Here is a 13648-nt window from a genome sequence, read left to right as displayed (position 1 = left end):
ACGGTAATAAAATATAAGAGGACGAGTCATGTAAACATCTACAACAAATTTAAAAAAAAACTCAAGCAGTCCTCACACAGAAATTAATTTCATTCTCATGAATCAGATATTGTTTATTGTCTCGTCTGTACTGATGACAGCTCTTTACGGGCCTCAGAATTTCTCGGCGATTAAATATTTAATGAGTCATTACCTTCCAAAATACTTTCATACAAGACCAGCAACATTCTTTTATCTATCTGCACAGTGAGGCAGTTGCAACAACTACCCCGGCGTTTGTGTTGGGGCAAGATTCTGGGTTCAGTACCAGTCTGGGGTCTTTCTATGATAAGTCTACATGCACGTATATATTTTTTTTAATGGAGGGAAGTGGTTGAATTAGTTGAGAGTCAAAGAAAGGCCCATATTTTCACCAGGTTACACTGTATGAAAAGAACAATAAATAGGTTTACACTATGACGAGCAGAAAAAAAACAACACAACAACTAAGAAATCAGGTGGTTTCAACGAACCAGGTGACCTCATCGACAGAAGAAGGCGCGGCCTACGGGCTGCCTTACGCGGCTTGCTGTCCTCACCCACCTGTCGGGCAGGCCCCGCCCACTCCGAGGTCTTGGCACGCCGCTGTGACAGAACCAACTTTATGCCCACGTATGGAAGAAGAAACGCCGCATTTTGAACTCTGAGAAACGGACTCGCATGGAAGAAAAACCACCAAGAGACGCCGCATTCTGTATGAGCAGGTAGGGGCTCATGTGGAACACCGCGGGTTACAGGTAAGGTCCAGTTTGTTGAGCCTCTTTGTCCTGAGTTTCGAACCGAGAGTTGGCGCAGTAATGTCACTTTAATGGGCATTTTAGCACAGCGTGAGTTTAAGCTACGTCAGGAAGATGGACGTTAACGTAATTCTGGGAAGGGGGTGGGGGTTCCCAAGCTACATGACTGGATCATAAAACCTGTTCTCAAGTGTTTATACACATGAAAAGGCTGCAAACTGAATGTTTTAGTTTAATTTAAGGAATTGGTACTACATAGCAATCTTGAATCTTTTTAAAGAAAGCACCTTTAACGGTATAACCCTGTAAAATTGAAAAAGCAGGTAATATTTAATGGCAATTAGTCACACAGTGTCTTACTATGTGGAAATCTGGGGAGCACATATAAAAGCAACCTAATGCCATTCAATAAATTCCAAAAAACAGCCATTGGGATTATTCAGAAAATAGGGATTTGCGAGCACACAAACACATTGCTTTTAAAATCAAATATATTGAAACTTTATGATTTGGTTGAAAACTACACCATTTATGTTTAAAGCAAGTAATAAGGAATTTTGAGAATCCAGGGAACCTTGCTCCACAAGGTAAAGTAAGTAAAATGATAGATTATTCAATGTAAAAATCATTCTTGCATGTAAACAAGATTTGTTTTTTGTTTTTTTCTTTTCACAATGGATTCATTAATTATGATTTTATTCATTTAGTGTATTCTGTACTCATAATGTTGAAATGTTCTCAATAAATGTGTGTTTTCCTACTGTGTATTCTGGTGCAAACAAACCTTTCGGACTTGGGACATTTTAAACAGCTAAGCTCTAAACGGAGACGGAAGAGTTAAATCAACTCGGATTCAATTTTTAAGACTGAAAATTCTGAGACTTTGCATACGAGTCTTCCAGTTCATCAAAAAATGTTCTGAAATGAGCTGAAGAGTGTCAGTAACAGAAGGAAAAAAAATCAAATAAAATTCTTTGACTCATTTAAGCTGAAACTTTAGAACAAGACATGATTACGTTGTGCATTTCCCCTTATAAAATTAATTATATTTTCTGGAGCAGTAAAGGCCAAGAGATAAAGTTTTACGCCGAGAACGGTGTATACATGTTTACATGCTTAGCTTGTGCACGACTTCCGGGGTTGTCTTGTGTGTTTGTGGAAAATCAGGCTCAGATTTTTCTATGACTCGCTGCCACGTGAGTCTATTTTGAGAGACGAAAAATACTAACCTGAGCCGTGCTGTTGTTCCTGTTGAGCCTGAGATTTACTGTCGTTTATTGTCCTGGTTTCGCTATCAGCTACGACAAGCATGATTGATGCCAACCAGTCTCGCGAATGTCTCGGACGGATCAGCACAAAATAATTAGTGTTTTTTTTTTTTTTTCTTGTTTTTTTTTTTTTTTTTCTTTCAGAGTTACATCATGGGAGAAATCCCATAATAAAAATACATGGACAGATTTTTGATAATGTGTAGATTAAAGTGTTGTTGTCAGAGTATTCTTGTTAGTATTCTAAAAGCAAGAATAACAAGCTCTTCAAGGTAATAGGAGCATTTCATGCTTCCTCCGTTGCATCTCCATTGGATCCAACACTCTGATTTCCCCCTCAGATTCCTCCAGGAAATCTTTTGAGGGCTCCACGATGAAGGATTCATCAGACGAGGAGGAGGTGTCGCTGGGCTGCTCCACTTTAACCCTGAGTCCTCTCGTACCTGAGTCACCTCCTCTCCGCCGCTCCCAGCCCATCTCAATTAACACAAACAGGTACGACCGGCAGCCACAGACGCTCAGAAGCAGCACATACAACAGAGTAGCTGTGAGTCACTGGGCTTCTGGAGGAAATCCTGGTGCTCACTTAACTGTAGGTCAGCTGACGGTTAAACAAGAGATTATGACATGCGGAGGTGTTTGTTAGTTTTAAAGATGACAAGTTGAGACGGAGCTGTTGAACTTTTTTAAAAAAAATTATTATTTTTTTTTTTGGAGAAGAGGATGTGCACATTACTGAAAATCAGGGAAATGGAAATCAGACTTTGCTTTTAAATTCAACAGAATTAACAAAACATAAACAAACGAAACGGGATTGGACAGAAACGACAACACCTGGATCTAAATGTCATTCGTTTCATTTTTGCTCTCGCACCATTTCTGTAGCTGTCAGTGTGAGTTCAGCATCTTAATATCACTTTTATCAGTTTCAAAAAAAAATTTCAGTGACCACTGCAAGTTTTTCAGTCATTAACCAATTTTTTTCCACATGTGTAATTTACGAACAGATGTTTCCCTTTTTATTAATTTTGTCATTCTATTTCTTTTAGGAAGAAAGGAAGTGAAATTTTGTCTTCCTCTGACTCCCCCATTCCAAACCCCTTTCCAGATCTGTGCAATCTTTCATTGCTCAGCAGCTCGCTTCCTTCAGAATCAAGTGACAAATTTGTGAGTATTTTTAGGTCACAAATCATATGAAATTGTTCTCTGATGACCCCTAATTTTGCCTTTCTCCAGCAACCAATGAAAATGCATAAAATTCTGGCGGGGGATAAAACGTAGTCGCAACCCACAAAACGCCTGGGTCCTATTTCTACTCTCAGCCAGCAGGGGGCACCAACTCTAACAATGACATCATATGCGTAAAAGCAACAGAAAACGGCTCACATGGCTTAAAACACCAACACGCTCTGAGACATAAGATGACATAAATCCTTATATCTACTAAAGCATTTGTTTTTGCAAAAACAAATGCTCCTTGCATTAATTAGAAATAGTGACATTTCCTAATCCGCTTTCTAAATCCTATCAATCCCATTATTACAGCTCAGGCCAGCGAGTGCCTCAAGTAAATGTGTCCTCTTCACGTGCAACGACTTTCTGTTCTAAACAGAAAGTTGTTGGCTGCTGTGATCGACAAGGAAGGCTATCTTTTCACGCAATCTGTGTCACATCTTGACACACTGCCAGAATCAGCTTGTCTGTGATATTTATGCACGTCAGTGTGCAACAGTTGCCAAGGCTGAGTTGTTTTTTATCTGTTTGTTGTTTTAAATAAACAGACTGATGCACAGATTGGGTCGTTTTAGGATCTTGTTCTTCAGTTCAATTAAAAAAGAAAAAAAACCTTATTGATCCAAAAGGGAAAATAAATGTTGTTATAACGCATATTAATTCAAATTATTTCATTTAATTCAACCTTCTTTATAGTATTGGGCCTTGTTGGTATGATTTAGTGAAAAAGACTGGAAATTATGCTGTTATTGATGTCACTATATCTAAGACATGCTTATGCTACATATGAGTGAATACTGGATTAGTTTGAGTATAGCTGTGATATTAACTTAGTTTATCAAGTATCTCAATAGGTTTCCTGCTTCTTTTTTTTTTTAATTCAGTCCTATGTAATATGCAAATTTGCAAACATATCACTGTGTGTATAAAGATTCTATGCACTTATTTGATGGTATTCCTGAGATGTTTTACTCCCCAAATGTGGCTTTTATTCTTTTAAACTAAGTTCATACATATGGTTTATCAGTTTCTAATCGTCTCCAGCCTTCTTTTTGTTGAGCTGCTCAGAAAGAAAGGCTGCTTGAAGATAACTCAATAGGCAGAGATGACCAAAAAAAGATAGAGGAAGTGAATCACATTAACCCTCTGAACCTCCTCTGTCAATATGAGATTTTGTGCAGAAGTCTCACAACAGAACCTTCAGGACCTTTAATACCACGGCGCACGCAGATATTTCTCCCACTGCACTTCTTGTCATTGCCCTGCAGCGGTTTCCATAACTGTAACTGAAGCTGGGGTTGACGTTTGATCCTTAGGACGGGATCAAACTGTCTTAAGGATCAGAGAGACATAGTCTGGGGGGTTTTAACATTCAGTCAGTGTTTATGTGTGTTGTTGCTGTATTAACAACCACATTGTGTGCGGTAATTCTTGAATCTGTGGCCTAATGTCCCTTTGTTGGAACCGGAATTTGTTTTTGAGGAAGTGAAGTGAGTCAGAGTGCAGTGAAATATTTCCATAGAAAGCGTTGTTGTTCTCCCATAATCCTCTCGAGTTGATATGCAGTAATTATTTCTGCCTGACTGACTCCAGCGCTCACTCAGCCAGCCTGTTTTCATTTGTTGACGTGTTCCTGGTCAGGCAGGTTGTCTTCATTTTGCTTGGAAACCTGTTGCCGGATGCAGTCAGTGTCTCGCCTGCTCAAAGAATAATCCAGCCGGTTTGATAAGCCGCGCACAGTTGATCTCTTGTCTACGTGAACAGCTGCTTCTCGGTCCAGACGGATGCAGTGAAGGTTTTAGCATTTTAACCTCGGGAAGAGGGAGATGTTTTCTGCCATAAAGTTTTAAGGCCAGGTCACTCTGAAATTAGAAACCAATTAAAACTTCTCTTTGAGCTTTGAAGCTTATTGGACACAAAGTTTTTGACCTTTGTGTGAACTTGGAAGGTTCTTTGCGTCACAATTTGGGTTTTAATCTGAGGTTTTGGGAATCGTTTGACCCGGTATCAATCAGTGTGTAATCCAGAAGAAAAGCAAAGGAGTTACAGACAAGATAATCACTCGGAAACTGGACCACTGGAGTTTTAGGCTTTCAGGTGCTTATATATTTGAGCATTTTCATGGCTGTTGTTAACCATGTAGGGTCTGTCTTCTCTTTTTTTTTAATCTCAGGTACAGTTATTTATTTCTTTTGCACTTAAAGACTATAACTACTCTTAGGGAAAATTGAGTTATATTTTTGAGCTAATTTTCTCTCCATTTGAGGGGAAAAACTTACTTCTATCCTAACAAGAAAGCAGAAATCCTTAAATTAATGAGAATCTCTGGTTTGTTTAAAGTGGGCCACAGTGTCTCCTTTTAATTGGAGGGATTGTTGTGCATTTCCCCTCAGGTGATTAAAGTCTACGGAGATGAGAGCGCCTATAAGACCATACTGATTGGTCGCCAAGCAACAGCCAGAGAAGTGTGCCAGCTGTTGGTCCAGTCAGCTCACTGCAGCGATGAGGACAACTGGGCACTTCTCGAGATCTATCCTACTCTGGGCCTCGGTAAATCTAAGATGGTTCACTACACAATCGCCGCTGAGTAACAAGACTGGTTTGGTTTACATCTTCATCCCAATGTCTTCAGAGAGATGTCTGGAGGACCACGAGGTTGTGCTGGAGGTTCAGGCCACCTGGTCTGTGAAGGTTGAGGCGAGATTCATGTTCTCCAAAAACTATGACAAGTATGAGTTCTTCCATATACAGTGGGTATGTAAAGCCTTCATTCACGAGTGGCAGATTAAGTTCTGTGTTAACAGACTGAGTGAAGGCCTCAGACAGTTCCTCATGTTGTTCGCAGACTGGCATCTGTGCACTTGCATCATTTAAAACTGTTGACTTTGATTGAATGGGCTTCCCATCAGTCTTTATGGTGACCCAAAACCGCCTTTGTGCCTCCAGATGATACAAAGCCTTTAATGTGGTGTGGTTTGAAACATGTGCAAAGCTCTAAAATATATATATTTTTTATTCTTATAGAAAAATATCTTACAGAAAATTTTAGGAAAATTTTTACACATTTTCACAGTGAGTGTTAAAAGGTTTGGAGCCTTTAAAGTGACATGCGTAAAAAAGAAAAAAAAAAAAACAGATTTCTTGTGCACACCAGATGCTTTCTTGAGAAATTAGACATAGTATATGAGTTATTTTGACATTCTCAGATATATTTTGTGCCTTCGGGAAAATAAATCAGGAATTTCTGCACACATTGTCCCTCCAGTTTTTCGCAATTCAGCAGAGCTGGAAATTGACACATGTATAATTGTGAGTTTATTGCAAATTGTCCACAACACGTATTCTATTGGATTTAAGTGACTAATTCTCACTTGTGGGTGGCAGTATTTCTTACTTCTAATACACTGCTACCTCAGCCTTAGTTGATGTCAAGTTATAGTTCAAGATAGTTAAGGACAGTAACAAAAATCAAGCTATTAAAGTTATTTAAAGAAAAAATAATTTGATTGTCCATTCTGTCTCCTTTTTGTTTTTTTTTCTCATATTGTTTTTCATCTATATGTAGGTTTTGGAAGGGGCTCAATGAGGCAAAAAAATTCAACATTTTTTGCAAATAATTCTAAAGTGGCACCAGAAGATTAGTGATTTTGATTGCAGAAACAATCACAAAACAATTGTGAAATCCTGGAGGAACTGTGGACAGTGGCCTGAGGTTGTCAGAATTGCTTGGTTGACTACTAAGAGCATTTGGTACGCACAAGATTCTATCTGATACGCAGCCGCTCTGTTTGTTTTCACCCCAAGCACTGAATATGTCTGTTAAGGATTTATCTGAACCACTTGCAATAATTCTGAAATAATGAATATTGATGTTTTTTCAGCAAAAAAGGTTGAAAATCTCCAGTCCTAATAATAATGCTTTTTGTTTTTTTAAACACAGTTTCGTAAATCTGTAAGATAAATTTACTTGGAGTTCTTGTGATTCATCTTGCAGCGCTTCTTTGCAAATGCAATGATCTCGGACAGCGAGGATGCCATGAAGAAGATGACATCGACAGTGTTCATTCGGGTAAAACAAGAACAATTTTGTGTGCTAGACTTTTTTTTTTTTTTTTAATATTGTGTAATATAAAAAATGTAAGATATGAAACAGCAAAATCCTTTCTAACAGGATAGTTTAACAAGAAAATCTATTATTTATTTTGTAAAAGTGGTTGAATGTTTCAAGAAAATTTGCTGAAACAGTTTTAGAATCAATACTGAGCTAGCAAAAAGTTTTGAAGAAATATCATAAAAGCCTACTGAAAAGCAAAAGCTGCAGTCTAACCAGCTGAAAGTATGTTAAAGGATTCTGTTTGACAGACCACTGTCACAAACGTCAACAGATGGCGATATAAAAATATTTTAAAACCAGAAAAGTTAAGAATTTTGAAAGTACTATGAAATCTATATGAATTACAGTTGACCTTTAAACTGATTTACTAAGCGAAAATAAAGTTTAGAGATACTCTTCTGGAAACAGTACTGTTTTGATTTAACTCCCACTGAAATGGGAAGACATTTATGCGGATGATTATGGTAATCAGGTTGTTGACAAAAATAAACAGATGAAGAGTTGGTAATTCTATATGAGCTTCATAGATGCACCACAAAGAAACTCCTTCCTTGAAAACATATTTTGCATTAGGACTATAATGCACTTTGATGCTGAAAATGCTTTATTTTACTTATAAACATCTGCAACAGCATTGTTTTTCTCAGTGCCCAAAGCAAATGACAGAGGGGATGTTTGCTTGGAATCCCCTTGTAACTTAACTTGGCTTCCATCCGGCACATGCGTAGCGTTTGTTTGAAATGACTAACACCAAGCAAGTTTTGGATTTAGTGACATGAAAAACAAAGGCTTTGGAATAGCATTTTAAAAGTTGCATTACTGTTGTGCAGTGAAAATCATTAGAGGGATTGTGGTGACATTTACCATGCAAATTGCAGAAACAATGTCAGTCAAAATCAAAACAACTGTGGTTGTTGAATCTGCTCCATCTGAATGCCAACATAATTTTAATTTATGGGGTGATTACAGCCAGATTGAGCTAAAGAATGATCCCTTTAAGGCCCTTTAGGCTTTCAAGCTCAGTTTTTGTGACAACCTATGTCTCTTATAATACCCTTAACTCTTATGGGCCATTGAAATCTATTTGAAATCAAATTTTCCTGGAGACTTTGCTATTATTTTGCTCTCCTGTCTTTTAAGGCTTTGATGCCCAACCAACACAAAATAGCTGCATTCTTCTGCATTGTTTTCTTCCAAAATAAAAAATGAATAATAAATGGGTAAATGCTAATAAATTTAAATGTGTGCCCAAATCTTAATGTATATTTAGTGTGCTTAAGCTACAGTTGGAAACTGTAACTAACAAGAGCAAAGGAAGTCACTGTCAGGAGCACAATCAGAAAATCAATGTTAAATTGCTGATAGTAATGTGATTGAATAAAACAAAGACCTGAGAAATATATAACTCGTGTTTGTTAACGTGTCCAAATAAATGTGCAGGATCACAAGCAAAACATTTTTGGTATAATGTCTAATGGCACCACAGGGATCACTTTGTTTGAGATAGAACTTGAATTCTGTAACCTCAACAGGAGCTGACCTCGAATGGGAAATCTCCTCAGATCAAGGGCTTTTTCAACTTAAAGGGATACTTTAAGACGTCTTGGAAGAAGATGTTCTTCACCCTCCGACGGTCTGGCCTTTACATATCCACCAAGAAAACGGTTAGGGAAACTTCTCATGTTATCTCCAGAACTGGATTTGTTGCTGAGATTGTAAATAGTCACAGAATGCTTCTTTAACTTTCATTCTCCAATCTGTGTTTGGGATTTAGGATAATGAGCATCTAAAAGAATTCGCCAATCTAAGTGTTTCAAACGTGTACAAAGTGGTCGACGGCAAACGATACGGAGCTCCTACTGAATTCAACTTCTGCATCAAGGTAGAACTGATTGTACTTTGTTTATTTTTGCCATTTAAACTAAGAATTCAATTGTGATCTTTTAGAGTAATGACTTGACCGTTACAAATAAGTGCTGTTTGTCGTGCAATCTCTCCTCTGGCTGAGACCTTTGTATTTAAACCTTTGATCTTTTGTTACTGTAGACAAACGACTGCATCATCACCATAAGTCTAACAAATTACGTCATGTGTGAATAGTGAATAAAGGTGCAAACTGAAAAGCAGTGGGCCTAATGTAGACTGTTGAGGTGCACCAACATCAATGCCTGTTCTGGCGATTGTTTTCAACTGTGCAAACAAATTGTTTGGCATTATTAATATATCCTACTAATAGTTTGTTTGCTACACAGAGTGATTTTAAAAACTCACAGCTCAATGTATAAATCTATTTTTAGTTTTTAAATGTTGTTTCTTAGTAGAGAAATTACTGGTGGAGCTGGAAAATCATAGAAAACTACATCAAAACATGCGAAGCTATTGATAGTGAATTGTCAAACTCATATTTCCTTCCTTGCAAAGGCGCAGCTTAATCAGTAAAAACAAAAAAAGTAACATAATATTCATACCCATGATGAATATTTGTAAACCTCAGATGCCAGATGTATGTTTTGTTTCTGTGTTTGCTCAGCCTACCAAGAGTCAAGGCCAAGTTAAGGATTTAAAGATCATGTGTGCCGAGACTGAAGAGATGCGAAAAATGTGGATTTGTGCTTTCAGATTGTTCAAGGTACATGTTCATCACATTTAAACATTTTTAATATTATTTTACCAAATTACAGACAGGAATACTGCATAACATTATGTGTGTTTTTGTGTTTTCAGTGTGGGAGGCAGATTAAGCTAAACTATAATGCGATATCAGAGTCCAAGTTGGCTCCACGAACCCCGGTAGGCCCAAAGCTCACGGAGAGCAAAGTCAGTCTATCTCACAAGATGGAACATTGTGATTGACCCCGTCATTTCTGCATGCGGCGTACGTGAACTGTACATGTGCTGTTTTGCAGTCAAAGTCAGAGAATAGCCTGGTGGCGATGGACTTCACAGGTAAAGCTGGAGGACGCGTGATTGCAAACCCGACAGAGGCTCAGAACGCAGAGCAGGAGGAAGCACAGGCCTGGAGGGTGAGGCTGCAGCTTTGCCACGTTTGAAGACATTTCTAAGTGCCAAGCTGTTTCCAGCACAGTCAGTCTCTACTTCTTGGGTTTTACGTTAAACACATGCATCATGCAATCAAGTTGACAAAAACCTTTGCTTTTATAGAGGTTCTGATACAATTTTTTTGTGGAACATGTGTCTTTTTGTGTTTGTTAATCCGAGGTTAGATTTCATGGATTTTGATGCTGATAAAGATCAGTTGCTTCTTCTCTTATTCTAATCCATAAAGCTGAAGAATCTTTTTCAGTCTCTTTATTTGAAATGTTCTTTACAGATAAAGTTTAGTTTGTTTTTTTTTGTAAAGAAGCCACAACGCATCAACTTAAATTACCAATGTAGAGAGGAGAAATGATGTGACATTTACTGACCTTTGTCTGATGCTTCTTTTCTGACAGAAGAGAGAGACCTTAAGGTTCTGCCAGCCCAACACAAACTCTGAGCCTCAGGATTTCTGTAAGTCCACATGAGATTAAAGAGAAAGAGGGTTAAAATCTACAAGTAACTGAATAATGTACCAATGTGTTTTTCTTTGCTCATAGCCGTTCACGAGACCCACCCGTGGTTTTATGGTGGTTTGTCCAGAAATGAAGCAGAGAAGCTGATAGAGAAGCAGGGGCTGGTAGATGGGTGAGAACCACCAGAGTGAATGACATTTTTTATTTCTGGTTTTCAATTAGAAATGATGCTTAAAATCTTGCTGGTACAACTGCAATGGTTTTTTTTTTTGTTTATCATTATAGATTCGGCTGCCTGTATGTTTTTCTTCTGACTTTTAGTTGCTGGTTGAATTCAAGTCCTGGCTCGTGAATAAAAATTTTAAAAAAATTATATCGTTTTCAAAACCCTTTACAGATAAAATTTGAAAGTGTGGTGTGCATCTGAATTCAGTCCACCCTTTAACTAACAACCTCAAGTAAAACAAAGGGCAAATATCCTTTGTTGTTTCAGGAATAAAGTTTTGAAGAGCCAGGACTGGGTATAAAATAATGTCCAGTTTTAGACCTCTGACATAGCACCGGTATATTAAGTGTGTCGCAGCTGCAGACCTACAAAGCCATGGCCAGCCACATAAACTGACAGGCTGGGTCAAGGAGAGTATTAATCGGAGAAGCAGCTAAAAGTTCCTAATGCAAATTCACATTCAAAATTGTGCCTCGTACACATTTTCGACAGTGCAGTTGTGCACCATGCATTACGTTGTGTTGGACTATTCCAGAAAGCCCCAATGGTATTCATAACCTGCGTATGTCCGGAAAAACCTACACCTAATTTGAATTTTGTACAATTATCTTTTGCCCATGTAATTGATGTTTATATAATGTATGCTATAAGTCAAAAACCTGAGGATTTTATATTTTGACCTAACGGTTTTATCTCATTGGAGGTAACACGCGTCTTGATCTCCAGGATGTTCCTGATGCGTAGAAGCCAGCAGCATGAGAACTGCTTTGTGCTGTCGTTGTGTCATGAGCTGAAGGTCAAACACTTTATCGTGATCCCGGTGAGTTCCCTGTGCTCTTTCTGACGGGGGGGGTCTTTTAATCTCCCAAAAATGCCACTGACTTAATTCGGCCGCATCTCTACAGGTTTTGGAGGACGGAAAAAAGTACCTCACTTTAGACGACGGCAAGACTCGGTTCATCGACCTCCTGCAGCTGGTGGAGTTTCACCAAATCAACAAGGGCGCCCTGCCTGTGTGCCTCACACGCCCCTGCATCTGTCTGCCGCTGTGAAGTCCCTCTGCTCTCTGGACCGCTTCATCTCACAATGATATCCATCAAGGAAACAGATCATCCCTCTGAGATGAAGCTGTCAGAGCTGTGGGCATGAGTATGAACCAGAGATGAAGCATTTCATCCGCTCCTCCCCACTTTGAGTTTTTTTTTTTTATTATTATTGTTCCCACAACATGGGTCTGCACAGACACTGGCTGGTTTTTATTTTAATTAATGAGCAGCCGTCCCCACAGAGACATCTTAATTAGCTGTGTTGGACAGGCTTTCAGCGCTATGAGGGGAGGGTTTGGAGAAGATGGAGTGTGAACTTTACTTTCATTCAGTGCCACACTGTTGCTGTGATAAAGAGCTGAGCAGCTTTACATGACTAGGAGCTTCAGACGCCCCTGCATGCATCTCCATCAGAGAACTGTGGACGACAGAGGGCGCTCCAAGTACAAGTGGGTTTCCTTGGTTGTGCAAATCAAAAAGGAAGAAACTAATGTTGCAGTCGTGTAGCATATAAGCTCCAGTGATGGATTTTTTAATTGCACTTTAGGGCTTTAACAGGATCTAAATTAATTCAATAAAAAACAATTTGAGAGCTGCACTGATTTATGCTGTTATGGGACCTGCAATTTTAATTGCATATCCCAAAGCTTAGGATTCCAATAAAGTTGAGGATTTCTCATTGCTAACGCCACAGAAAGACCATTAAATTACCTCAGGTAAAGACACTCAGGGAAGACTTTTAAAAAAAATATATATATATAAATACATGTCTGTAGCTCTTAAAAATATATATTCATTTTCTGCAAAGGTATTCTGAAAAACCATCTTTATACAGTGTTGGCATTTCGACAGAAATGTGCTAAAGTGTGTGTGTTTTAAATAAGTGCCTTTAGGATTAATATAATATTCATGATAAACTGTAATTTTCCAGGATAACCATGTATGTGCCAGTAAAATAAAGAAAATACTTTCATGTGATTGATTTAATTTTTCAGTCCGTTTTAGTTTTGGAGTTACAGCTATCCAAGTCTAATTTTTTTTCTGCCCTTTTTTATTTATTTATTTATCTTTTCTTTTGCTAATGTAAAAGCCCACTTCTTCATATTACAAACCGTAAACTTTCTAAAATAATGGCCCAAGGCATTTTTATTTCCCCAAAAGCAATTTTGGCAACAACAAAAAAAAAAAAAGAAAAATCACTTTTGAGTCAGAATAAAGAAACTATGCTTATTTAAAAAGCTTGTATTGGTATTTTCTGTGCAGTTTGCTCCTGTGTCTTTATTGCATAAAACGCAATGGTGGTGTGGGACGCCTGTCAGAGAAATACGCCTTATGCAATTAAAATTTTAGGGGTCCCTTTACACTTGATTAAGACCACGCCGCAATATCCACTGGCAATTTGAGCTATAAATCAATCGTTGTGGTATAAATGAGAATGTAATGAAAGCTTTTATTGCTCCAAACTGGCCTGCC

General features: G+C 38.2%; 1 protein-coding gene across 3 annotated transcripts; it reads left to right on the top strand.

Moving 5' to 3' along the window:
- Window positions 1-552: 552 nt before the first annotated feature.
- Window positions 553-13408, top strand: LOC103151008 (growth factor receptor-bound protein 7-like). 3 transcript variants are annotated; one of them, XM_007570813.2, is made up of 15 exons: window positions 554-776; window positions 2386-2539; window positions 3094-3211; window positions 5671-5827; window positions 5910-6031; window positions 7272-7346; window positions 8924-9055; window positions 9166-9273; window positions 9922-10020; window positions 10116-10208; window positions 10298-10414; window positions 10844-10901; window positions 10988-11075; window positions 11856-11949; window positions 12035-13408. In XM_007570813.2, exons 2-15 carry the CDS (start codon window positions 2418-2420, stop codon window positions 12179-12181), a joined length of 1530 nt encoding a protein of 509 aa, XP_007570875.1. In that variant the 5' UTR covers window positions 554-776; window positions 2386-2417; the 3' UTR covers window positions 12182-13408. The 3 variants fall into 3 exon arrangements, with proteins under 3 accessions (XP_007570892.1, XP_007570875.1, XP_007570883.1); XM_007570821.2 differs by having other exon boundaries at window positions 555-776; window positions 10116-10181; XM_007570830.2 differs by lacking the exon at window positions 12035-13408 and having other exon boundaries at window positions 553-776; window positions 11833-11918.
- Window positions 13409-13648: the final 240 nt, after the last annotated feature.

This window comes from Poecilia formosa, unplaced genomic scaffold, assembly GCF_000485575.1.
Source record: "Poecilia formosa unplaced genomic scaffold, Poecilia_formosa-5.1.2 Scaffold7, whole genome shotgun sequence".
Taxonomy (NCBI): domain Eukaryota; kingdom Metazoa; phylum Chordata; class Actinopteri; order Cyprinodontiformes; family Poeciliidae; genus Poecilia; species Poecilia formosa.
This window is presented reverse-complemented; position numbering and strand designations above follow the sequence as displayed.

Coding starts and splice junctions, on each gene's coding strand:
- LOC103151008 (XM_007570813.2), top strand. CDS start 2,418: ATGAAGGATTCATCAGACGAGGAGGAGGTGTCGCTGGGCTGCTCCACT. Junction 2,540..3,093: donor ATCTCAATTAACACAAACAG/GTACGACCGGCA, acceptor TATTTCTTTTAG/GAAGAAAGGAAGTGAAATTT. Junction 9,274..9,921: donor AATTCAACTTCTGCATCAAG/GTAGAACTGATT, acceptor GTGTTTGCTCAG/CCTACCAAGAGTCAAGGCCA.